The sequence below is a fragment of the Gobio gobio genome (assembly GCF_949357685.1).
Source record: "Gobio gobio genome assembly, chromosome: 9".
Lineage (NCBI taxonomy): Eukaryota > Metazoa > Chordata > Actinopteri > Cypriniformes > Gobionidae > Gobio > Gobio gobio.
In genome coordinates this window covers 38,401,220-38,427,932 of record NC_137115.1, presented here as the reverse complement: position 1 = coordinate 38,427,932, position 26,713 = coordinate 38,401,220, and the positions used below count along the sequence as shown (strand labels likewise).

General features: G+C 37.8%; 1 protein-coding gene across 5 annotated transcripts in view; it reads left to right on the top strand.

Annotated features, from left to right (window-relative positions):
- The window catches only part of srgap1a (SLIT-ROBO Rho GTPase activating protein 1a), a 137,519-nt gene extending 112,070 nt beyond the window's left edge, over window positions 1–25,449 (top strand). For 2 of the 5 annotated variants that reach the window (XM_079825531.1, XM_079825530.1), the window contains exons 16-22: window positions 1,020–1,125; window positions 1,436–1,660; window positions 4,357–4,436; window positions 12,223–12,403; window positions 15,476–15,613; window positions 20,860–21,232; window positions 22,736–25,449. In XM_079825531.1, coding sequence (XP_079681657.1) covers window positions 1,020–1,125; window positions 1,436–1,660; window positions 4,357–4,436; window positions 12,223–12,403; window positions 15,476–15,613; window positions 20,860–21,232; window positions 22,736–23,122 — 1,490 coding nt within the window. In that variant the 3' untranslated portion in view covers window positions 23,123–25,449. Of the gene's footprint in view, window positions 1–1,019; window positions 1,126–1,435; window positions 1,661–4,356; window positions 4,437–12,222; window positions 12,404–15,475; window positions 15,614–20,859; window positions 21,297–22,735 lie in introns of all 5 variants that reach the window. The other 3 variants (XM_079825533.1, XM_079825532.1, XM_079825529.1) reach the window with 2 other exon arrangements.
- Window positions 25,450–26,713: the final 1,264 nt, after the last annotated feature.

The window sequence follows — 26,713 nt, the reverse complement described above, 5'->3', positions numbered from 1 at the left end:
ACATGGACGGCAATGCCCTTGCCACTTTCATGTGTCGTGTTCAACCTAATAAGAGAGAGAGAGAGAAACTATTGCTGAGTGGTGGGATGAAATGATGTTTTTTAAATGATTTATTAATAACTGTCTGGGCAATTGCTTCTAGGTATGTGAAGGAAGTGTTAGTAAGTGTAGACTGAAAGTTTACTTGCACATTATAGGTGATTTTTTTTTTTTTACATTTCTCTTTCTCTGAATTCTGATACTGTATATCAGATTTTATTTAAAGGGATAGTTCACCCAAAAATAAGTTGTTCCAAACCTGTATGCATTTCTTTCTTCTGCTGAACACAAAGGAAGATATCTGGAAGAATGTTTGTAAACAAGCAAATCTTGCCAGCCATTGATTTCTATAGTACAGTGGGGCAAAAAAGTATTTAGTCAGCCACCAATTGTGCAAGTTCTCCCACTTAAAAATATGAGAGAGCCCTGTAATTTTCATCATAGGTACACTTCAACTATGAGAGACAGAATGAGGGGGGGGAAATCCAGAAAATCACATTGTCTGATTCTTAAATAATTTATTTGCAAATTATGGTGGAAAATAAGTATTTGGTCACCTACAAAAAAAAAAGCAAGATTTCTGGCTCTCGCAGACCTGTAACTTCTTCTTTAAGAGGCTCATCTGTCCTCCACTCGTTACCTGTATTAATGGCACCTGTTTGAATTCATTATCAGTATAAAAGACACCCGTCCACAACCTCAAACAGTCAGACTCCAAACTCCACTATGTGGGAGAACTTGCACAATTGGTGGCTGACTAAATACTTTTTTGCCCCACTGTATTTTTCCTTACTATGGTAGTCAATGGCTGCCAAGATCTGCTTGGTTACAAACATTCTTCCAAATATCTTCTTTTGGGTGAACTATCCCTTTAATGATATATAATTATACTGAATTATATAATATAATTGTGTTGCTGTTTGATTTTTGCTTGATTTCTTTGTTTTTTTACTCCCTTATTCTCTGTTTTTCTCTTGTAGGAATAGAAAATCTGTATGAGAGAGCGCTGTATATACGAAAGCTTCTTCTGACTGTTCCCAGATCAGTGCTAGTGGTCATGCGGTATCTGTTCGCCTTCCTCAACCAGTAAGTCTGAATGTCTCACAAACACACAGAAAGCTTTTTAAAAAAAAGCAAATAACATCTGAAATAACATCTAAAGTGCTGATTGATATAATACGCAACTTGATTGTAAAGGGCAATCACTTTTCAAATATAGATCAAATATAATTTCTAGATCCAGATCATAAAGAAATTCTCAGACCAGATGCAGTGGTTTTAAAGACTGATTAAGAGTCTTTATAACCATCTAGCCAGAACCATGTTGCTTTTTTCCCCCCTTTTTTTTTTTTTTTTTTTTGCTGGTTGCTTAATAGCTTGTTCGTATTTCCTGCAGCTTGTCCCAGTACAGTGATGAAAACATGATGGACCCCTATAATCTGGCCATCTGCTTTGGCCCCACCCTCATGCCCACTCCAGAGACTCAGGACCAGGTCTCCTGCCAGGCCCATGTCAATGAGGTCATCAAAACCATCATCATCCACCACGAGACCATCTTTCCTGATTCAAAGGAGCTTGACGGCCCCCTGTATGAGAAGTGTATGGCAGGCGGAGATTATTGGTGAGTGTTGGGATGAGATGATGTTTTTGTTATTAATTATTTATTAATAACTGTCTGGGTAACTGCATCTAGGTAAGTGAAGGACGTGCTAGTAAAATAGATGTTCAGGGTTTGCTCAACCTCAGAGATGAGAATCTTGTTAAAGCTTGTTTTGTTTTTTTTCATTTGTATATGGACTTTTGTATTTTTCTGTATTGTATTAGTGGTGTATCCGGACATCCATGGCGTGACTGAAGTAAAATGGTTTGTTTTAATAAAATAAATTATTAGTCAGAGCTATAGTGAGTCACTTATTTTGATAGCACAGTTTTAGGGTGTGACCGCTTTGTTTTGAAGATCAGGTCTAGTTGAGGTAATACAGGTCCATTATTAACTATTTAAGTGTAGAAGAGTCATACAGGTTTGGAATGACATGAGGGTGGATTTCAATACATTTATGGAGGTGAATTATCACTTTTTTTCAGTGTGGATGATGTGTGATGGTTATTTTCTTCTAAACTTTAAATTAGTTTGTGTTATAAAATGGCCTCTTATTTCTCATTCTTTCTCTGTGAGGATATTCCAGGTCCTAGGCCAAAGGTTTGTATTTATAATGCACTTAATATCACAGGTATGTGTGCCTGGATCTAGAGAGTGACGGGACCAGCTGCATCTGAGCTGTGTTTAGATTCGTTGTGGGTCATTATTTGAAATGATGACATGCAGATACAGTGAACTCTTTAGTTGAGGTAGGAGATTTTTAGAGGCTGAAGGGTTAAGAGATCTTTAACTAGGTGAGACAGAATGAAACCATCTTGGTAATTGCCGCTATCAAGGTAGGGAAAGATCGCCGGCCAAACCAACGATCATTTTCTCTCCGAATTACGCATGGATGAGAAGAGAGACATTTTCCGCCAACTCCACAGCTGTGTGAATGTGTTGGCTAGTGATTTCGCTGTCTCAAAGAGAGCGGCCCAACTCCCACAAGTCTTCATCCCCAAAACTGAAGCAAAACACCTGCCACTGCAAGAATCTGTACTTGAACATTTCAAATCATTACATCCACCCTCCTTAAACTCGCCGAAGCCGGTTCTCGTGTTTTTCCCCTTTTGTAGTGTGGCATGTGGGAGTGGCAGGGCTCTATTTGAAATGACTTTACTGTGTGTCAGAGGTAATCTGCAAGGATGTGAAGGGCATTACTGCCAGTCTCAGTAACCATGCTGTGCCACTGACAGAATCCCAATCACCCTGCCCAACTCCTCCTGAATACTAATGACAGCCTCTGTACTTTTTGCTCCATGAGTTTTACTCTGGCTGTGACTTAAATCGGTGTTTCCCTGTGCATGCATTTACTTATGTAAGGAAATATACATACACTAACGTTCAAAGGTTTGGGGTTGTTAAGTTTTTTTTTTATGTTTTCGAAAGATCTCATGCTTACCATAGGTTGCATTATTTAATCAAAAATACAATTAAAACATTAATATTGTGAAATATTATTACTGTATAAATATCTTTTCTATTTTAATATATTTTCAAATGTAATTTATTCCTGTAATGGCCGTGTTTTCAGCATCATTACTCGTCTTCAATGTCACATGATCCTTCAGAAATCATTATAATATGCTGATTTGTGCTCAAAAAGCATTTCTTATTATTATCAAGTAAAGTCATTACATCATTTTCAAATTTCTATTTTATATATATTTTAAGAAACAAATCAAAACTATATTATGTAAGGATAATCCACGGCTAGCTGTGGAGGCAAATAACCACCTGACGCAAAGTGATTTGAATCCATTCAAATCGTTTAATGCACAGCTAGCCTTGGATTATCCCACTTATACCATGGTCTTTTGTCAGCATTGACAAGTTAAAGCTGTCATTGATGTTTCCAGTACAATATTTGACTGGAAGGGTTAAAATGACTAATTATTTTACAATTATTTTAGTCAGTTACAGCTCGTTAAATCTAGCATTCTGTCCGCTTTGAATCAGACACAGAGATCAAGTAGTGCAGTAAGATTACATTTATTTGATTGAATGAATTGTAGCATTTATTTTAATTATCAAGAGAGGGAAGGAGGGAGAAAGAGAGAGATTCATGTGAATTACAGCATTCATGCAGCATTTCTCTACTAACAATGAAGCTGATGAAGTTTAGTTACTTCAAAAACATTAATTTTACCCCCTTGTTGTTGAGAAATATAATGTAGCGATTCAGCAGTTAAGCCATTTTATTAATAAAAGTTGCTCTGGAATGTTTCTTTGTGTGTGTACGCGCTCTTCACTGAAAGCGGCGCATTAATATAGAACATTGATTAAACTAACTGGAACTACCTTTGCATTAAATGGTTTTAAAGCACACCTTCCATCCAATCAGAATCGAGTATTCAGACAGACCATGGTATAAATATATTTTAATCAATTGTCTTTATTTAATTTTTTTTACTTTTTTAATGTTTTATATAGATTTATTCATAGACCCTACAATGTATGTCTACAAAATGAATTTCAAGCATTTAGATTTTTTTAAGCTCATGAGAAGCATTTTGTCGGATGACTTCTATTGAAATGTAGTTATTCTCTCCTTAAATATTGAGATTACATATGCTGTAAATGCCACAATCTTTTAAGTACTTAAAAACCGTTTATATAACCTGTATTATTTGGCTAAATGGTAAATAATGATTTATTTTTTCTTCTTTTTTCTGCAGTGAGAGTCCATACAGTGAACATGGAGCTCTTGAGGAGGTTGATCAGGATGGAGGAATTGAGACCCACACCAGCGAGGATGGTATGTTTGTTTTGTTTACCACACCCTGTAGTGGTATGTACAGTATGGCATACCATGCCAGTGTATGTCGGTTATACATTAGGAAAGTGCTTTGAGGTCATAGGAACAAGATTAGGTCATCTTTTCCTGTGCTTGTCATTATTCCCATTGTCTCAGAAAGGCTTCAGCCAATGCCCATCGAACCTCTGGATTGATTTGACTTCACGTGACGTTTTCTGACATGACCTGTCAAGGGTTAATCCCTGTGTGCACTGACCTCTGGGTAATCACTTTTCACAGCTCGAAATTAAATGATCGTTAGAGAGTGGAGAACTACGTCCAACTATTTGGTCCTTCTTTTTGTTTTCTAATCCTTTGGGAAGGGAGAAGCATCCGTAAACAAAGGGGGGTTGTAATCAAGCATTCTAAATGCTTTCCAATACTGCAGGGGAACATAGACCAGTCTGTTATGACTATAAGGCTACTTACATTAAAAATACATGCAAAGTTGGGCTCAAAATTGAGTTCTTTATGTAGTTTTATTATGGAAAAAAGTTCTCTAGAAGTTCTCAAAGCTCAACTGAAACCAGATTCCTGGCCCATCGATGGCACATGATCAATTTCCATGTGTAATCTGAGAAACGAACTGCAATTTTCAGACTGAAAACTCAATCAAGTGGTTTGTTTTTGTCTTCTGTCCAGTATTTCAAAAGAACTGAAAGGAAAATGTTGCTGCTGACCTGTATGTTACCTCACCGAAAATAGACACATTTCCTGTCTCTCTCTCTCTGTCTGTACCTGAACAATGCTTGTTTTCTTGTGCTTTGATAAGAGAAGTGGGATGTCTGCTTTTTCCATATCTACGATTTCTATGAGAGACAAAAGCCACGTGTATCCTATTGTTTAGCGTCTAAGGGCCGTGACACACCAAGACGATTGTCGGCCGTCCGCCAACGTCAGTCGTTAAATAACTTCTATCGGGCTTGTTTTTATGGTGTGTTCTACACGTCGCCTGATTCTGCATGTTGAATCGACGTTGGGGCCGACGGTGAGAGAGATTGCTCTGATTGGCTTTTCAGTTTAGTGAATGAGTCCGTGCAGGAGAATAAAAGCAAATAAAAAGATAATAAAAAGGTGGCATGGACAGAAAGCTTTTCTAATTTTGTCTTCTTATCTGAGCATTCCAATATGTAACAACATGAGCCATCTGGAATGAAGAAAGTGATCAGCATGATTGAGTCAAAATGCTAAGCAAGCACTGCTTTGTTTACGGTTTTTATATCTGCAGTTCTAGTTTTGGTATCTTTTTTTGAATGAAGAATATAAACTATTGATTCCTGCTGATATAGACAATTACTTCCTTACACGAAGGCGCAGAGCGCATGTGCTAGTTGACGGTCGCCAATGCCATTTTGGTGTGTTCAAGCACATGTAGTTCTTTTGGTGTGTACAACACAGTTAGCTTTTGTCACTGCTAGTTCTTTGATGTCGACTTGGTGTGTCACTGCCTTAAGCGATAGTCTGATAAATGGTCTGACTGTACCAAATACACATACATTTTGTTAGACGTTTGCTTTGAAGTCTACCTTTATTTTTGGATCATTAAAGGAACACGCCGACTTTTTGTGACTTTAGCTAATTCACCGTATCCCCCAGAGTTAGATAAGTCCATACACACCTTTCTCATCTCCGTGCGTGCCATAACTCTGTCTGAGGCACCCACCGCTAGCCTAGCTTAGCACAAAGACTGGAGGTAAATGGCTCCAGCTAGCCTACTGCTTAATAAGTGACAAAATAACGGCAAAATGTTCTTATTTACATGTTCTTATTTACATGTTATTTACATCGTGTATTAAGTTGCTATTTTCTAGACTGATATGGCTAGGAACTATACTCTCATTCCTGTGTAGTAATCAAGGAACTTTGCCGCCGTACCATGGGTGCAGCAATGATGCAGTGAAAATGCCTGAAAATAGGCTAACTTCTGTCAACATAACCAACGTGACAACCTGCTTGCACAGAGAGCGTGCTGGGGACTATTTTCAGGTGCTGTGTAATATAATTACGCTGCTGCACTCATGGTACGGCACAAAGTTCCTTGATTATTACGCAGGAATGAGAGTATAGTTTCTAGCCATATCGTCTAGAAAATAGCAACATTTTCTTTTTCCGTCGGTCTTCATACACAATGTAATTATACACATCACAACATCTAAATAGGAAAATGTTGGCGTTATTTTGTCACTTATTGTGCAGTAGGCTAGCTGGAGCCATTTACTTCAAGTCTTTGTGCTAAGCTAGGCTAGCGGTGAGTGTGTCAGACAGAGTTATGGCACGCACGGAGATGAGAATGGTATGTATGGACTTATCTAACTCTGGGGGATACGGTGAATAAGCTAAAGTCCCAAAAAGTCGGTGTGTTCCTTTAAAACAAATGGGAGTTGACTTTCCCTGTATTTACTCAAATGGTATTTAACGATTTGGATAAGGCAAGAATATTATTGTTCATTCTTAAAGTTAGGGATTTAAACAAACCCCTAACCATAAGTATTAAGTATTAAACTAAGGTTCAGACTGCAAGTAAATGTTTCTGTCATGACAGTGTGAACAGCACAAACCGCATGGAATCAGATTTTTTCAATTCTGATTTGGGACACTTCCATATGTGGTCCTAAATCTGATACAGGTCAGATGTTTTGCAATTTGACCTCAGTCTGTCATATCGGAAATAATGAGAATTTTACGTCACTTTAGAGCAAAATTCGTCACAATTCTGTGTTCATTCATTAGAGTCACACACAGATTTTACATACCCAAAGTTATCAAGACCATCATTGACAAATATACAAGCAAAACGTGGGCTTGTATCATACATGTTTTAATATTCTTCCCTTCTCTCTCATCGCATCCTCGTCTTTGTTGTTTATATTGTACCTTAATGTCCGCCGTGTTTACTTCTGTATGACAGTGTGCTGCGTGTCATATGTGGGTCAGTCCAGGACCATGATCTGTTCACTCCGGAATCTGATATTGGCCACATTTAAAACAAAAATGTTAACCTGCTAAACAAAAAAATCTGAGCAATAAATCGCAATTGAGCACTAAGACTAACTAAAACTAAAATTGTCCCTCAACGTTTGTGCTACAAACATGAAAAATACTTTAAATCGTGGGACTTGTTTGAAGAGGTATTCTATTACTTTTGTATGTGTTTAGACTTGAGATTTGTGATAAAACTGACCAAAAGACTTGCATTGCAGGAGAAACCCCTATTAACTGCATAAAACACCCACCTACAAAACCGCTGCAAGTTTTGCATGGGTAAGCGCGGGCGGCACTCACGTTTAAGTATAACCTGCATCACTTGACAAGTGTTTATATGAACTGAGACTCTGTCCAGCTCTGACGTCATGTCGCCATCATTCGTCCAGTCTCTAAATTGAGCCGAAAAGACAGATCTCATATCCATCAGAATATAAACAGAACCCAGAACTTCTAGTGTTCAATTATTTTCAGATTTAATTTATTGAAGGCTAAATGAAGCTTGTCATTTATTTTCTATTAGACATCCAGACATGTGCATTTGCATGCTGAAGATTAGTTTTGACTGTTCCCATCTCACTCTGTTTAAATTTCATGAATCTGTCACATTTAACTGAGAAACCTGATACTTCACATATGTCAGGGTTTCCATTAACTAACGCAGATGTCGGATATCAATGTCAAGCCGAATCATAACTGACCTGAAGATTGTAAAATTGCTCTCAGCTTCCATGGTTTTGCTCCAAATGTTGTCCTTATGAATGTATTGAGGAGGTTCTTCCCAGTAGAGGAAATGTTATTCTCCTTCTTTTTTTCCAATCTTAATTATGGGTAGATTGTGTTTTTTGTTTTGTTTCATAATAAGCGATTTGGGTTATATTATTCTTCTAAATCTTCCCTTTTTCATGGGAATTTATCGGCTGGCATTATTATAGAGACCATCCTGAGGAACCGAAGCCTGGACGGTTAGGGTATAACTATATGAGCCCGCTCAAACCTGTGACAGCATCTGTCCTCAATCACTGTATCTGAAGGGGATCGTCTGGTCTCAGGGCCCGTCTGGAAAACCACTTTGTCGAGTGATGGGACCCCTGCTATGCCTTTAGAGCCATTTATTCATTCAAGTGAACTGGAATAAGCAGACTGAATGCACTCTTGGGAAGAAAAAGACAAATCTTTGCGTCTGTGGGAAACCAATGTTGAATGAGAAGATTAGGTGTTTTGGAAATGTTGGTTTGTGTGATGTATCTAAAAGTAAACATGACTATAAAATGACTAGAACTTGATTAAAAAGAATATGTAACACTTTATTTTGATGGTCCACTTTAGACTTTGCAACTACAACTAACCCTCATTAGAGTATAAGCAAACTGTCTGCTTAATATCTGCTAAAACTTTATATAACATTATGATGACAGGTGAAGTGAATAACACTGATTATCTCCATCACGGCACCTGTTAGTGGGTGGCATACATTAGGCAGCAAGTGAACATTTTGTCTTCAAAGTTGATGTGTTAGAAGCAGGAAAGATGGGCAAGCGTAAGGATTTGAGCGAGTTTGACAAGGGCCAAATTGTGATGGATAGACGACTGGGTCAGAGCATCTCTAAAATTGCAGCTCTTGTGTGGTGTTCCCGGTCTGCAGGGGTCAGTATCTATCAAAAGTGGCCCAAGGAAGGAACAGCGGTTATCCGGCGACAGGGTCATGGGCGGCCAAGGCTCATTGATGCACGTGAGTAGCGAAGGCTGGCCTGTGTGGTGTGATCAAACAGACGAGCTACTGTAGCTCAAATTGCTCAAGATCATTTGAGCAATGCTGGTTCTGATAGAAAGGTGTCAGATTATACAGTATGCAGAAGGCAAGCCGGCGGAGGCAGTGTGATGCTTTGGGCAATGTTCTGCTGGGAAACCTTGGGTTATCACACACATACACGCACAATAAGAAATGTATGGCCGTTCTAACGTTTTGGGGTCAGTAAGATATTTTATAAAGAAGTTAATCATTTTAATCAGCAAGGATGCATTAAGTTGCTTAAAAGTGTCAGTAAAGTAAAATTTTTGTTACAGAAGATTTTGATTTCAAATAAATGCTGGGGTTTTTTTACTTTATATTCATCAAAGAATCCTGTATCATATTTATCCACAAAAATGTTATGCAGTGCAACTGTTTTCAACATTGATAATTGAGAAATGTTTCTTGAGCACCAAATCATCTTATTACAATAATTTTGTGAAGGATCATGTGACAATATATTACATTTTAAAATATGGAATTTAATAGAAGACAAATATTTTACATTTTTACTGTGTTTGGTCAAATATATGCAACCTCATAAAAAGTATTTTTATGTTTATGAAAGCGATTTCTTTCGTAATATAAAATGTTTACACTTATTTAAGATACAGTCTTTGAAAATGAGTGTTAATGTCTTATGCAGTATTGCTTCTGAATTTTTTTCTTCTTGAATATTCGGGTTTACTGTTAAATAAGTATTAAATAAATAAAATGAGCAGTGAATGCAATTTCATGTTGACTATAATTAAGCTGTTTCTGTTTCAAAACGAAGCTTTGTTAAAATGCCAGTCTTTGATGAGAAAACCCTGTGCTAAAAACATTTGGTAAAAGACGAACATTTTTACATTTGTAAAAAACTTTGTTACAAGACAGAACATTTCTTAACTGGTGATGTTGCAAAGAGCTAATTTTCTCTTCTAAATGTCAGTACCGTGCAGTCTGCAATCATGTGTCCATTAAAACCCATTAAAAAACAGGAAATGCAGCTTACAAGCACAGTTTTCTACTCTGTCAGCCTTTATTCCTCCTGGGTCTGCTTGCAGCCGCGGGTGCTGGTGGGTGGGTGGGTAAGTTACTGCTAGAACAGTGTATGTTAAGCCAGAAAACCTAGCATGGGTTGTTAGCTCTCCTCTGGGGCAAAAACAAGCCCATATGGTACAATGTGCAATGAACTATGGTAGAGCAAGCGGCTGCAGGAACAATGTCTCTGAATAAAAATAGTACCATAACAAAAGAGTTACAGCCTCTTTAATACAGACTACCAGAATTAATTAAAAGTTCTAAAGTGCCTTTGTGTAATTCAGCGAGCAAGGTTTTGGACACGAGTAAACAAATGAATTAGTCTAATATATGGATTTGCTTTCTTTTATAGATAAAACCAAACATAATCTAGGGAACTTTCTGCTTTTTGACTTACTTTGTCTGCCGCCCATCTTCACAAACACTGTCCTTGCAGAACTATGATACATGAACAGGCTTTCACAAGGACACTCAATGAATGACAGCATCTGTCAGGCAGAGATGGAGGAGAGACAGGGACATGTGGACTGTTGATGGCCATATTGATCTCCACCCCGTCCTCTTTATTAACAAGGTGCCTGCTCTCAGAGCAGCCCTATTAATTCAGACAGTCAACTCACGCCCGTCACGTCTCATTGACTCGTTGTCATTTCCAGACTGTCGAGAATGAAAAAGCATTTCCTCTTGGAGCCCGTGCCTCTCGTTTTTATATTGCTTTTACTGTCTTTCCTATGGAAGATTAATTGTGTATTCTCTTTTGTCTGATTTGTTAATGTTTTCATTCATTTCTGTCTTTATTTATTACAATGGCAACGCTGTGCCTCTTTCCAGAGTTGTTTTGGAATACTATTACTTCAATGCTAAATGCAGGACAGAACTTAAAGAATTGATAAGATTGAACACATAATCAAAGTTGATTTTGTTACTTTAAAATTTTTAATGAGACTTTTGTTTTCACAAAAAAGTACCATGGTGTTACCAGGCATGTATGGACATGGTAAAATGGGAATACTATGATGGATTTCACCATGATAAACCATAGTTTTTTTTAAGGATATTGGACTAACATGTAAATACCATTGTACAAGAATACGGCCTTCTTCATTTAGTATTATATTTATATCCAGTTATAAAATGCACATCGAATGGATACTGATTGGACGTTTTGCTTTAATTAAATTATTTACATTTTATTAAACATTATTAAATATTAATATATAAATCATTAACTATTATATGTGATTATTAACTATTTAAATGTATTGTTTAAATATTAACATTTATGTAAATAATTTTTTTAATTTAAAAAGCAATCTTTGTTTATAACTCATTCCCCTTTAACTGTGACTTCATTCATAATTTAACATGATCTTGTACCTTACGCAAGCACCATGGTATTACCATCACTGCACCACAGTGCTGTTTTGTATAAGTTATTGCACTTAGTTGGCACGGGTTGTGATGTTGTTCGTAAGGTCCACATTGCCTGATTGTCCTGAGGATGAGAACAGCCTGTTCTGCCAGAACTGCAGCTACTTCGCATGCATTAAAGCCCGCTGTGTCTTTTGCGTAAAGGGAGTCACAGTTGCAAAGGCATGTACAGCAACTAGTCAAAAACCCTACAACGTTGATGCATTCAAATGCTCTCGTTCACATGTTACCCAACAGTCATATATAGTTGAGGCATGTGCACATTCGACTTTGTACTGTAAATAACACCAACTGACATTCAAACGGCTCCATATTCTTTCCCTTTAGGCACTTCATGTAGCAAATGTCAAAAGTGTAGAAATAGGTGATGCTGCCCATGCGGAAGAGCTAATTGATCACACAGAAGTTATGATTGGATATCCTCCAATGGAAATCTGCTGCTGATGATGTCACTGACATCTATTTCCTGTCTCCTAACTTAACTGAATTAACCATGCTGTCTTTTTTTTCCCTTTACAGAGGGGGAGCCCATTGAAGCCATCGCAAAATTTGATTATGTGGGGCGCTCTGCACGAGAGCTGTCCTTTAAGAAGGGTGCGTCTCTGCTGCTGTACCAGAGAGCGTCGGATGATTGGTGGGAGGGCAGACACAACGGCATAGACGGCCTAGTGCCTCACCAGTACATTGTTGTGCAGGATATGTGAGTATCTCTACTGTTCTACAGTGATAAAACAACTCCACTGTCTGTAATGATCCATATTTCAAGGATATTTGGATATATAATAATAACAGTTCTTTCTGTCTCTCAAATCTGATTGGCTGAGAGCCTTTTACAACCATGCGATTTTCTCCCAGTATCAGCACTGGAACTGTTTCACCATTTGTATCACTCCGTCCGCTTGTGTCAACTGTGATGGCGGTCGAGCAAATCCACCATATTTTTTAACAAATACTACTGTTATTTTGTCATGGAATGTAGTTTTAAGAGTTTTTTTAAGCGAGAATGTAGTTATTTAGACCTCAAATATGAGTCTAGATATGAGTCCTCAAATATTAGACCGTCAGTGGCCGTTCAGCGGCCGTTCAGCGCTCAACTTGGCTTGTTCTCAACTGTCAAACTGTCAACTTGAGATTTGAATCTATGGCGGAAGGAAGTAGTTCCACACAAAAGAGGGTTTTTAAAGATACACCGTGGTTGTTTCTTATTTATTTTCACACTTGTGCCGTCTAACTGTTGCATAAACGCAATATCACACTCTTAGCCATGGGATATGGCTGTATATCAGCACAGCTGTGAGTGCAGGGTGCTACTCGTGTGATATTGCTTGTATACATAATAAAAGCGCTTCAACAGAGTTTGATGTTGCTAACATCATGATAATCTAGAAGCACAAAAATATTAGGCAGATGTAACTATTTTTGGAAAGTCTATTCAGTCATTTCAAGTATAATTTTATTTAATTTGAATTCAGAATGCAATTTTATTGGTCACACACACAACCATGCACACTAAAATGCGCCGTGAAATGCGTTTTGCGACTCTCTATACATTGGATAAAATCAACCAAATGCAACATAAATTTGAATTAAAATCAAATTTTGTTTTTAGAAATTTGATGTAGAAAATCTAATTTAAAAAACAAGGATAAGAGACAATGTATGAATGTGTAAAGGGAAATGTTATTGTAACTAATATACTTTAACTAATTAATTATATTTTAAATAACTAATTCATCTTTCATAATTAATCACATATTATGGCTTAATAACATATTATCATGCTACAATTTGTCATCATAAATATATTTACATATATTTGTCAATGTACAATTAACAAAGTATTTTAAGTAATATATTTAAAAATATTTTTATTAATAATAATATTTTAAATACAAATAGTTTAATGGAATAAATTAATTTATTGCTTTTTTTTTTACGCATCAAATTTTCCATATTGATCACCAAAATTAATGTTATTTCCCCTAACCTTAGTTTGTGTAGTGTACTATTTTTTTGCAATGCATTCTGGGATTACCTTCTCTTCAAGAGATACATAAACTCTGTCTGAAATTGCTCATTTTCAGAGTAGGTACTGCATTTGATGAAAAACTTTCTTCTCAATCATTAATACATTTGTGTACTATATATACCAGACATACTTTAGCTGCCAATTGTATCTGGACATACTACCATTTAAATACTGTATATTATTTGTACATACTGCTTTTGCATACTATATAATAGGGAAGTATGGTGTAGGGGATACAGACTTAGAAGGCAGTTGCCTACTTAGTAAAGATTGTACCTATGTTGCCTTAAAATGCTGTTTAGGTAGGCACCTTATTAGGTTTGGAACATACATAAGCCACATCTGAGTTTAGTTGCTGCACTCTTCTCTGTACCATCTTCCTCTGGTAAATCCCTTTATTGTCATGACAACTTGTTCCGCCTGGGCAGCCATTGGCGCCTTGTTGAACAGATTATGGCTCATAAAGGGGGCAAATCTAATGGATCGGGCACAGTGCTGAGTGACGCCAACAACAGAGCCCATACCAGCCGACTGTGTGTGTGTGTGTATCAATAATTCACATCATGACCCTCTTGATGTGTGTTCTTGGCTCGTGGCACTGAGAGAATTTACAGCCTGGTGTAGAGAGGGAGTTTAAGAGGCCCTAGACCAGCAGCGTCAGTCCCTCAATCCAATAAAAGCGCGAGAGAGTGTAAGGTTGTCAGTTGGGCAGCTCATACACACAGGATGTCCTCTGTCAGCACAGTGGCACGCATACAATGAGGAGCATTCACATCTCAGCTTATAGAAATGTCTCTTTGGTGCTCAAAAACATGTACATGTGACCAAATGTATACTGTCCAATAAGCCGGATCAACAGCTGTGATTTTACACGGGACTTGTAGAGCTTTACATGCCTCGTGTCAGGGCTTTAACGCACCACTCAACACAAGCATCACGTATCGCTTGACCTTCACATGAAAGCGTTGAAGAAGGGCAATGTTACAAGATTGCAAGTTAGCATGGAAACATTGTAAACAGGAGAAATAGTGAAAGCAAATGAAACATTATCAGTGTTGAGCTTGCAGCAGAAAAAAGTCCTTTTTAAATTTTGGTGCTTTTCACACCACCCTGGTAACAGGCTAACTATCTGGTAAACATTTGTTGCAATTCGAAAGGTTAGTGTCAAACGAAGATGAATCCAAAAATGTTTTTTAAATCACACAGGCTGCAATTTAATTAAATAAAGGCAAAATGCAGCACTATGTTCTTTTACACATTAGTAGCTCATGATCTGGAGTTTTTAGTGTCTCAGTTAACACTAAATGCATATACTACTATTGCTAATAATAATAATAATTTTTTAAATAGTCCTATTGATATAGAATCACAATATTTTGGGCAAAATTGTGCTGCCCTACAATCAAGCTCATTAAACTCTTTTTGCTTTTTTTATTGCAATCATAATGTTTATTAGAAAAATCACAATACTTTTTTTTTTTGCAGGCCTACATTTAAGTGCATTGAGAAATATACTGTACTATATACTAAATATATAGTGCAGAGCTCTTGGGACGAGCTCAGTGATACAAGCCAACAAGTGGCCACCTTGTCTCAAATTTTTTGGCCATTTTGAAATGTGTTTTCTTGGCATTTGGAGTTAATTTTGCTGTCTGAAGTGAAATACTTTGATTTTAAAAATTAAATTAAGCCAAATGCTTGTGAATAGGGTTTTTATGACTGCTTGTGTGCTGGTTTTGTCAGGGATGACACATTCTCTGACACACTCAGTCAGAAGGCAGACAGCGAGGCCAGCAGTGGACACGGAGGAGAGGAGAAATGCTCCAGTAGAGACATTGGATCTCCAACGGACAGCAGAATACCTGATGCCTACATCAGCAGGTGAGTAAACAAAAGCTTCCCAGAATTCCCCTTGCTTCAAGACATTGAGCATATTCAATAAAAGGCAACAGGAAATTTTATGACAAACATTAAACAATCAAATACTCCTTAAGGGTTAGTTCACCCAAAAATGAAATGTATGTTATTAATTACTCACCTGCATGTCGTTCCAAACCTGTAAGACCTTCGTTCATTTTCAGAACACAAATGAAGATATTTTTGATGAAATCCAAGAGCTCTCTGACCCCTCCATAGACAGCAATTTAATTACCACTTTCAAGGTCCAGAAAGGTAGTAAAGACATTGTTAAAATAGTCCATGTGACTACAGTGATTCATTTAATTTTAACCTTAATTTTATGAAGCGACAAGCTATACTTTTTCTGCGCAAAAAATATAAAGATATACAGATAAAGACGTTTTCAAGACGCACAGTGTTCTCCTCACGTCAAAACATTTTACAGGGATAGTTCACCCAAAAATGAAAATTAGCCCATGATTTACCCACCCTCAAGTCATCCTAGGTGTATATGTCATTCTTCTTTCAGACAAATAAAATCTGAGTTCTATTTAAAAAGTCCTGGCTCTTCCAAGTTTTATAATGGCAGTGACTTGTTGTTTCAATTTTTTAAATACATAAAAATGCATCAATCCATCATAAAAATGCTCCACACGGCTCCGGGGGGTCAACAAAGGCCTTCTGAAGCGAAGTGATTTGTGTAAGAAAAATATCCATATTTCAAAATTTATAGACTAAAATAACTATCTTCCGGTGGAAAGCCATACGTAATTTGACTTACAGCAAAAGAGTATCCCCTGACGCGATGAACAGGAGCATCGCAAGCTTTGACGTCTCTCGCGGATAGGGCTGGGCAACAAGCTCAAACCCCTCTTCTCTTATATCGAAATCCTCCACCATTTCTCTTTAAAAATTCTTGTTTTAGACTCTCATGAATTCATGACCGGTGTTTTGTTTTGCTCTATCCTCTGCGCTTCTGCGTTCGTCAATACGCATGCGTCAAGGGTCAGGGGTTACTCTTTCGCTGTTAATCAATGCGTACAGCGATCCGCCGGAAGCAAGTTATTTTAGTCAGAAGGCCTTTATTAACCCCCCGGAGCCGTATGGAGCAGTTATATGATGGATAGATGCACTTTTATGGCCTTTTCAAAAACGAAACAACAATTCACTGCCATTATAATGCTTGGATTAGCCAGGACTTTTTTTAATATAACGCCAATTTTATTCGTCTGAAAGAAGAATGTCATATACATCTAGGATGACTTAAATCATGGGCTAATTTTCATTTTTGGGTGAACTTTTAGGACTGTTTTAATGATGTCTTTACTACCTTTCTGGTCTTTGAAAGTGGTTATGACGTTGCTGTCTATAGGGGGTTTAAAAAAGCTTTTTTGTGTTCATAAGATGAATGAATGTCTTACGGGTTTGGAACGACTTGAGGGTGAGTAAATGATGACAGAATTTTCATTTTTGGGTGAACTAACCCTTTAAGTAATGAGAACGAAGAAAGAAATACCAGTGTTGTCCTGTCCCAGTGTTGTTGTTTTTTTTCTTGAGGTTTATTACATCAGTTTTACATTTTTATTCTGTAGATTTGTCTTGTATTCATTTGCTCTCTCCCCCCTTTCATTTGCTATATCCCTCTGTGTCGTGCAGCTATGTTTCTTGCCTCTTAAATCTTTCAGTGCATTTATCTTTATTTAGATGTTCTCCTCCTTCCATAAGTGCATTTATCAAACATACTTCCTCACGGATGAGGATGGCTTCCTCTGCAACTGTAAACCCAATGACATTATGACAATCAAATTATAAAGTGTTGATTTCCAAAGACAAATATTCTTTTTGAAATGTCAGCACTATTCCTAGCAGAGGAGGCGGGGCTCAAACAAATGATCTAGTACTTGTTTACGTTCAGTTTGCCAGAAATCTGGATAAGCAGTGAATGTTGGTATACTGCAATGTGATAATGGACCCATCCAGCTGACATCTGCGCATTAGAAATTTCTATGTGTTAAATGGCATTCAATATGAATTTGAAAAATGTGTAGTTGTTCTACAGCAGTATTGGATAGCTTTCCATAAAACCCACCAGTGTTTTCATGACATGACTCACTTTAGATACACTTTGAATGCATGCAGCAGTGCACAATTTTGAGTCGCCCTTTGTTTTAGTGCAGTGCAGGACGCTCTCTGCTGGACATTTATTTATATTCAGGTTAATCTTAGTTTTTGTAATTTTGTGGTGCTTTTTGTCATTACATTTTGTTTTTGTTTCTATTTCTAATTAGACTTTATGTATTTTTGATTTAGTGCTTTTAGTAGTTTGACTCAAACATTTATTTCAGTAAGTTGCCACAGCAATGTTTCTATGTTAAGTTAAACTTGTTTTTTTTTATATATATATATATATATATATATATATATATATATATATATAAGTTTTCATCTAATAATTAAATTGTATTTTAGCTTTTTCCATGTCTAACCGTATCTGTTCAAAAAACATGTTTTTGGAAGATTCTTTAGTCTAGCTGAGGCTAGGTTTATACGCTTTTATTTATTGTGTGCTCTAAATAAGCTCAATTAAGTAATATTTTTACATATTTTCATAGTTTCATACGTAATTACAGCTTGCTTGGAAGTGACATCATATATCATTACATTTTTGCTAATATAATTAATTGCATTGTGTCCTTGATAAACAATATTAACTTTTGAAAAAGTTTATTAGAGGCAAAAATGTTGATATTGATATTTTGGCTTTACAAACTCCCTTTGGTTCCCATATTTTAATCCTGACATCAGGCATCTTCTCTGAGAAGCGCTTTTAGTTAATACTGTGAGATCCACAGACATGCATCATTATGACTCCTGCTAAGCTGTTTCCTGCCAGGCCTCTTGTCATGAATATGCAGAGTAAGTCTTACCACAGATACTTTGGAGATGCTTCTGACACCGATGCTAATTATGCATGAGCACTGAAGGTTAGCGAACACTTGATGTTGCCATATGCAGCATGTGATGACGAACGACGTGTTCAAACCATGTACACTACTAAACATTAAAGAGATTTTCCACTTTCTGTTTGAGCCTGAAGAAGGTCTGCAAAGTATAAAAGCCCACACCACTCCAAAGTCCACTCCACAACAAAGTAACATATAATTTGACATACAATATCAGATTTTGTTCCGTCTTGTGCTATGGTTATCACTTTCAGTCGCATTCAATTTAAATGCGGTTGTCAATCCAGAAAATGTGCAAAGTGTAGTTAGCAGCATAAAACATTAGTGCTGGACAAACGATTAATCCAAAATAAAAGTTTGTTTACTTAATATATGTGTGTGTACTGTGTATAATTATTATGTGTGTATATATAAATACACACACATGCATGTATATATTTAAGAAATATTTGCATGTATATACTGTATATATGTTTATATAATTTATCTTGTATATAAATATTTTAAATATAAGTGTTTTCTTAAATATATACATGCATGTGTGTGCATTTATATATACTGTGTGTATATGTATACATGGATGCGATTAATTGCAATTAATCGTTTGCCCAGCACTATAAAATATACATTATATAGAGAAAGCGAGCAAAGATCGCTGCCATTATAATCACTGAAGCTGTCAATTACTTAAATTCAACGCAAGGTTCACGATGCTGCACTCTTGCGAAAACTCCTGTTATAATTAATGAAGCTGTCTACGCTGTGCAATGATTCTCTTATTGACATTGTATTTATTTTGATTATAATGAAAGCGCCACCATTTTGAGCAGTATTAAGCGGATTCTGATTAAGTTAAACACATCTGATTTGCCTTTGCTTTCACACACACAACAGATAGGGTACAATGGGGCTAAAGGCTCCTGGACAGGGTTGCCAGGTTTTCACAACAAAAACCGCCCAATTGCTACTCAAAGCTAGCCCAAAACAAGCCCAATCGCGTGTATCCAGTAAATAAATTAAAAAAACGTGTTTGCGGGTAAAATATGTCTTTTTGCCAGGGTTGCCTGCGAAAAATGTGCATTCCTGGGGCAGAATATCACATAATTGGGGTCGCTTCAACCCGCGGACAAGAAAAACAGCCCGCGGCAACAGTGTTGAAGTAGGGAATTGGCAACACTGCTCCCGGGTTAAAAGAAGCCTTTGATTTTATTTTCCTCTAATCCACTAGATGGCACAAACTTGCCGCAGCACTTTCCAAAATGTTCGCTTTTCAAAATGCGCGTGGAATTTGGCTGATCCTTGATGTGATCGCGTGCAGCTGCGTAAAGTTGATTCTGTGCTAATTTGATCTAATATTTGATGGTTTTTAAATGTTATAGATTTAAGTAGAAAATGAATCGTTCAAATTATTGAATATATTTTGAGACAAAGGACTTGTTAATGATTTTCAGTTTTTGTATTGTGATCAATAGTTTTTCAATATGGAAGAATATGTAAAACTATGGTATTTGGGGTAAAAAGCGCACCTGCTGTTGTGGCTAAAGGCACTATCATTAAGGCCGTTTTTACACGTTTGCTGAGGTCAGAGTCCAAGTGCGGGTCAATATAGTGTTTTGTTGAATTTGGTGCTATTATGCACAGCTCAGTAAACAACACTTGGGTTTACTGTATGTGTGCCGCATGAAGGTGGCTTTCTGCTGCTTGCAAACAGATTTTTTTAAGGGGACAGTGGATTGCCATTCATTTGCTGCCCTGATTGCACTCGCTATGCGTGAATACATTGCAGGCTCACTCTCGCTCGTATCTAAGGTCAATCATCAACACTATCATCCCTTACATGTTTTTTATTTAACTAAATACATTTGCAATCGGCTAAAACGCATGCGCAGGTTACTTTACTTCGTGTCCGAGCGCAACCGAACTCAGACCACCTCTTTCAGGTAGTCTCGGGTTCGGTCCCAGGTCCGCTTTCACATTAGCAGTTCCTAACTAAACAACCAGTGTAAAAATGCCCTAACATGATGATAAATAGCTAGCTGACTTTTCCATTTGTTGACATGACATGGTTAGATTGTGTTTTTTGAACATTCAAGAATGAAAACTTATTCTAGAAGACCTCAAAAACAAATTCAATACTTTTTTTAAGGGTATAGTATGTCCCCTTTTAAAAAAAAAAGGTCTCCAAACCTCTTAAAACTATTTGTTTTGGTATGGAAACCGATTCATTACACACTTTAATGTTATCTTTCTTTCCGCTTTGATTAGCAGGCACAGGAAGAGAAGTGACCCTCCGACCCGTAGGCCCCCAGCTCGGCCCACTGACACCCACTGCATGGTCCACCCCTCTCAGGGCCACCACGGTAACCATAGCAGCCACGGTAGTCATGGCACCCCAGATTTGGGATCCCCGGTGATGGGCTACAGTCCGCGGGATCTGCTGAGAGGAAGAGGACACATGCCCATGGACAGCCCTGAGAGACGCAGACGGACCGGCCACGGCAGCCTGACCAACATCAGTCGGCACGAGTCCTTGAAAAAGATGGAGAGCCCTCCCATCCGCAGGTCCACATCTTCAGGCCAGTACACGAGCTTCTCCGAGCCTCACGGCAAGGGCCTGGATCCAGAGAGCATCGCACAGGTCAGCGGGAGGCGAGCGACGACGCCGCTCACACCATGCGCAGCAGGCCCAGCCCTGTAACATAGTCAGTTACTGCCTCCTGTTACTAATGACTAATGCATATCTGCAACACACAATCACACACTCACACACTGGGCCTCATTTATGAAGCACAAGCAGAGAAAATATAGTTGTAAATCACTCAAAATTATGCTGTGAGCCAATGCTTCTCAATCTTTTTGGCCCTGTTTACAGCTGGTATTAAGATGCATTTTTAAGATGCATCACAAATGGACCAAGCTTAAATACAGATGTAAACACGGTCTAAAACGTTTCGAGCTTCTCCACTTTCAACCACTTCCAGAGGTAGTCGAAAATGCATTAGACTGGATTGCTGTAAATGCTTGTCATCAAATGCTTTCGAACAGCCATAAAAGACCTCTACACTCCGCCTACTGAACATTATGGTAAGAGGGCTAGCCAGATGGGATTTAAAGGTGCATTCTGTACAGTTTAGCAGCATCTAGCGAATTGCGTATTGCAACCGCCCTCCATTCACCCCTCGCTTTCGAAGCACATAGAGAAGCTACGGTGGCCGACACAGGGCAAAGATGTCGTCAACTGAGACAGCAGAGAGTAGCTAGTGCTCTTTAGAGCAGTTTGTCCGTTTAGGGCTACTGTAGAAACATGGTGGCGCAAAATGATGACTTCACTATAAGGGGACCCGCGGTGTATGTAGATCTATGTTTATTACATTGCATTTCTGTCAATAGATCCTCATAAGTATTACACACTGCACCTTTAAACTTTGTCTGCTGAAGACCCAAGTTTGATTTGAAGACCATTCTTGATTTCTAGCATGCACTCTTGTGGCTATCAGAGCAGAAACAGAAGCTGCCGCTCTCTGTATGTTTTCAGTCATCTCTGGTCACGTTCATATTTAAATTGTGTGACTTATGGGACCGAAACATTGCACATAAAGCATTTTTTTATTATTTTAGTAAGTAGATAGTGTGCAGGACTTTCTTTTGTTTTTTTTATTTGATTATTTTAAAATGTGTTTTGTCTTGGAAGTTTTCTGATGCCCCCTAATGGCTTGTTGAAGCGACAGAAGTTAGTTTAATTTAAATGAGACTGGCTTCACAAACAGTACACACACATTCATTCTGCTTGTGTTTCATCAATAAGGCCTTTTTTCGTATTTGAAATAGTTCTGTAACAAAGATGGTTCATATTCTAGTCCAAAAAAAAAACCCTTGATGTCGCACACTAAGTAGTATCCCCATGGGTCTCACAACGTTAAGAGTCTCTCTTTAATACTTGTCTTGTGTATTGTTTCACTTTATACATCAGCTTTGTTTAATACTAACAATCTGACCATTTCATGAACACTTATTGTAAGTACATTTTATTTTATCTCACTAGTCGTGATGTTGTCTGCATGTATTGCCATTTGTTGGATGTTTATTACTATTATTATAATTTGGCGACCTACACACTCAAATTCTCTGTCCTCTCCTGTAGGACATAGAGGAGACGATGAACACTGCTCTGAATGAGCTGAAGGAGCTGGAACGGCAGAGTTCTGCTAAACACGCTCCTGACGTGGTGCTGGACACCCTGGAGCAGATGAAGAACGCTCCCACGCCGGCCAGCTCCACCGAGTCCCTCAGCCAACTCCATGGCCTCCTGCTGCGGCCCGCCGTCACAGAGCCGCCCATGCGCCGTAGCACCAGCTCCTCCAGCGATACCATGAGCACCTTCAAACCCGCCGTGGCCCCGCGCATGGGAGTGCAGCTCAAGCCCCCTGCCCTGCGGCCCAAACCCATGGTGGCGATACCCAAGACGGGAGCGGCGCAGCATCCGGCGCCCCCTCCACAGGATCCACTGGACAAATCCTGCACCATGTGATTAACCGTGGGAGATGCATTCAGAGAGGAAACGATGTAAGATTAGGACCACTGCAGTCAGAGCCAGGTTTTTAGTGGATTTGAATGCCATTGAACATTTTGCAACATTTCATTCACTTTAGAGAGTGGACTAAAGCAAATATAGGTAACTAAAGATACTAGAAATGGTCCGCATTAATGAGGTGGTAGTTTTAAACGGTGTGTGTATAGAATGCCAAACACTATTTTAGGGTTTCTGAATAAACTAGAATAACGTCAGTTACTAAGCATGGTTCAGAAGAGTAGAGTTACTTAAACAGGCGTTTACTATTTCTCTTGCCCTGTTTAGTGAATTCAAACGGACATTCTTAGATATATTCAAAGACACCTGCGACTAACGGAAAGCTATTCATGTGTCTCCAAAAACTGTTTGCATGCTTGTCCGACACCTTATTTTTTTCCGCAATACTCTGTGTGAATAGATTAAGGAATTCAACAAATAAGGAGACAGCAAAAAATCACTACAGCTTCCTTTGTTGTTAGGGTGACTTTTTATATATCAGTAGTTTACATCCACTTGAAAAACTGTTAAATGTGAATGATACAGAAACTAAGCAGGGTCTTTGGTTTCTCTGTTTACAGCATAAGGATTGTGGGAAATGTGTCTTTACATCTCAGAGTGGACTCTGACTCTTTGAAGTGTTGATGATGTGTGGAACGAGGACGTTGGAAACACACTGCCATATTAGGGCATGTGATGTCACATCTTCTGCCCGTTCTGATTGGCTGTTGATGTTGAGCGATTCTAAGTTGAATCAGCTAGGCTTTGCTTTGAATATTATATTTTTGATAGTAATATTTGAATATATGCCCAGGGAGTTTGCGTAAACCACATCCGCTTACGTTTTTCTTTTAATTGTATGTACTTCTCTCATTTTCTTCTTTAGAATGAAAGAAATATATATTGTGTATATAAATGTACATCCACTAAACCTTTTTTTAATTATTATATTTTGTCTTTTACGTACATTACTTTCTCCCAGGTCAATTTGGATCAACTGCTCACTATAAACGATATTTTTTTAGTATCTATCTGCTTAATTAGATGTAATCTGTGAATAGTAAAGTCTAGCTGCCAAAAAAAAAGTAAAGTTCTTCAAGTGCTGCTTAGAGTTTAATGCGGATAGGCTAGAGGAGAATAATTTTTTGCCTGCTTAGCTGTCTAAAACGCTCGGCTCTATCCTATAAGCATGAACAATAATCCTTTTAGTTGTCTTATGCAAGTACTTTACTAGAAACTTTTCAGGCAATATTTCTTGTTTCACCAAACAAGGGAATGATGCCAATAGCCATGGACTCAGAGACTGTTACTGCAGTACTTTCGTGGGATAGTGCTGTTTCTTTTGTGTGCTAGAGGCCCATTAACCCTTTGTAATAATGTCACATACAGCACCACACCCAAATGAAGTCAGTCACATGACCTACCCAAAGACAAATAAATATGTATAGCATCAGTCACTCCAGTGTATTTGCACTCCAAAATGAAAAAATCTGGGATTTTGTGTACAGTACATCGATATCTGTGCATCAACATTCACATTATTATGACAGTTTGACAATAGTTAAGTGTGTGTACTTGTACTGTATTCACTGATAATTATAGAGCAGTTTACTCGTATTTAGGTAGAATATGCTATGAAGTGTGTTTGGATGATGTTACGAAATTGTCCATCACTGAACCAAGGGGACAAACTTTAAGAAAACATAAGCAATGCCTGTTTTTAAACATGTAATTATAAGGAACATACTAAAGCCTTTTGATTAACAATTTATATTGAGTGATATTACAAACGATTACAAAGTGTTTTTTCTTTGGTTTATTTTTTAAGAGTGTACATTACGTTGATATTTGAGATCTTATGTCTCTCAGCTAAGCCTTGAGAAATGTTCTCCATGCAGAACTACACACAGTAGCAAAATATCTCTGTATGTACTTAATTGCTGTTATATCAGTGTGTCCATGTACATCTCTGTACTATGTACTTGTGAAAGTGCCTTTAAAAAACTGTTTTAGAGGAACTTCATACAAACGTCCTCTGTGCCGTGGCATTCTTATTTCAGATCCAGTATACCGAGTTGCTAGGGATTACAGTAAATAAATTATTACTAACGTTGTTCTGTTTATTAAGTTGTAAGAATGATCAAATAATAAAGATACTGCTTAGCCATTGTGACATTGCACTTTTATGTAAGACTGTATATTTGGCATGTAACATCCTAACAAGTTGTAGAGCTTTTGGAGGACTGCTCTGTCTTTCTAATAAAGAACATAGTTTGGACAGTTCACTGAGGTGTTGGCTTATATCTCGTCCTTCTCTTCCTCCTCAGACTGTGTTGTTTTCTTAATGGAGAAGATAGTATGTGGTGACATTAAATGCACATGGTGAACTCTTCACAACAAAGACGCAGGCTTAATGATTCCCCAGTCCGAGCTTGATTATTTCCCAAATGTCACTGTTAATGAGGAAGGAGTGTCAGAGAATTTGGAAAAACAAGATTTGATGAAACATGGTTGTTCCAAATCTTTGTTATGGCTTCTTTAACCCTTCTATTGAACACCCATAGCATTTACCAGTTTAAATTTGAACAGAATTTGCTTAATAATACTTAATAATATATCTATAATATAATAATGAGTTGCCTGTGATAATATACACATATAATTCTGTTTTCAACCAAATTATTGAAAGTGTAAAAAAATAAATAAAGATCTCAGCCATCTCCCAGAATTCCTCTTGCCTGCCTCCTGGCAACTTTTACTTTGTATGTAAAGAAAGAGTGCAAACTAACAGGAAGGAAATGGTTGGCTGGAGCAATGGTATTCATTTGTTTGATTAACCAGAATCAAGTATTACAGAGAGCATTTTAAAATGTTTCCTTTTCAGGTTTACGAAAGACATTGTTGCAAAACTCCTTGTTTGTCAAACGCCAATAAAACCTCAAAAGAACCAGAAGAGCTAGAGTTCTTGCAGCACGCAGCTATGGTTGCCATGGTGACGTAATGCATATTTTCCTGGAGTTGCTGATTCCTCTGCGGCTGTTTCTATGGACCGTAAGCCGTCCGCCATATTGGAACGGTCAAAGCCAGTCCGTGAACCTTCGAGAGCAAGTTGATTGTTCGTCTGCAACTGTAGTTAGAGGCATTTATGAATATCTAGATCTGCAATAGACTTCAGCAAATCATTTTGCACAACTTCACACAATACAACAAATACGACATTTAAAAATTACCTTTTTTTTCTTCTTTTTTTTTTAACAGTAATATTGAGTTAACACATATTAAAACACATACACACATTCTCACGTGTGAAAGATTAGCCCATTTCTTCGGGTGGTTTCACAACCAGAAGCTGTGTGTGCAATGTTGTGGCATCATCGATTTTTATGCCGCGTTCCAGGCAACTCGTAACCCGTGTTTTTCCAACCTTCTACCCGTGAAAGTGCACTGGAACGGCAGCCAAACCCGTGACTTCCCACCCGTGAACTCGTACTAGATCGATGTACTCCCAGTTACGAGTTTTGACGTCGCATAGCCCGCGAAGCAACAATGACA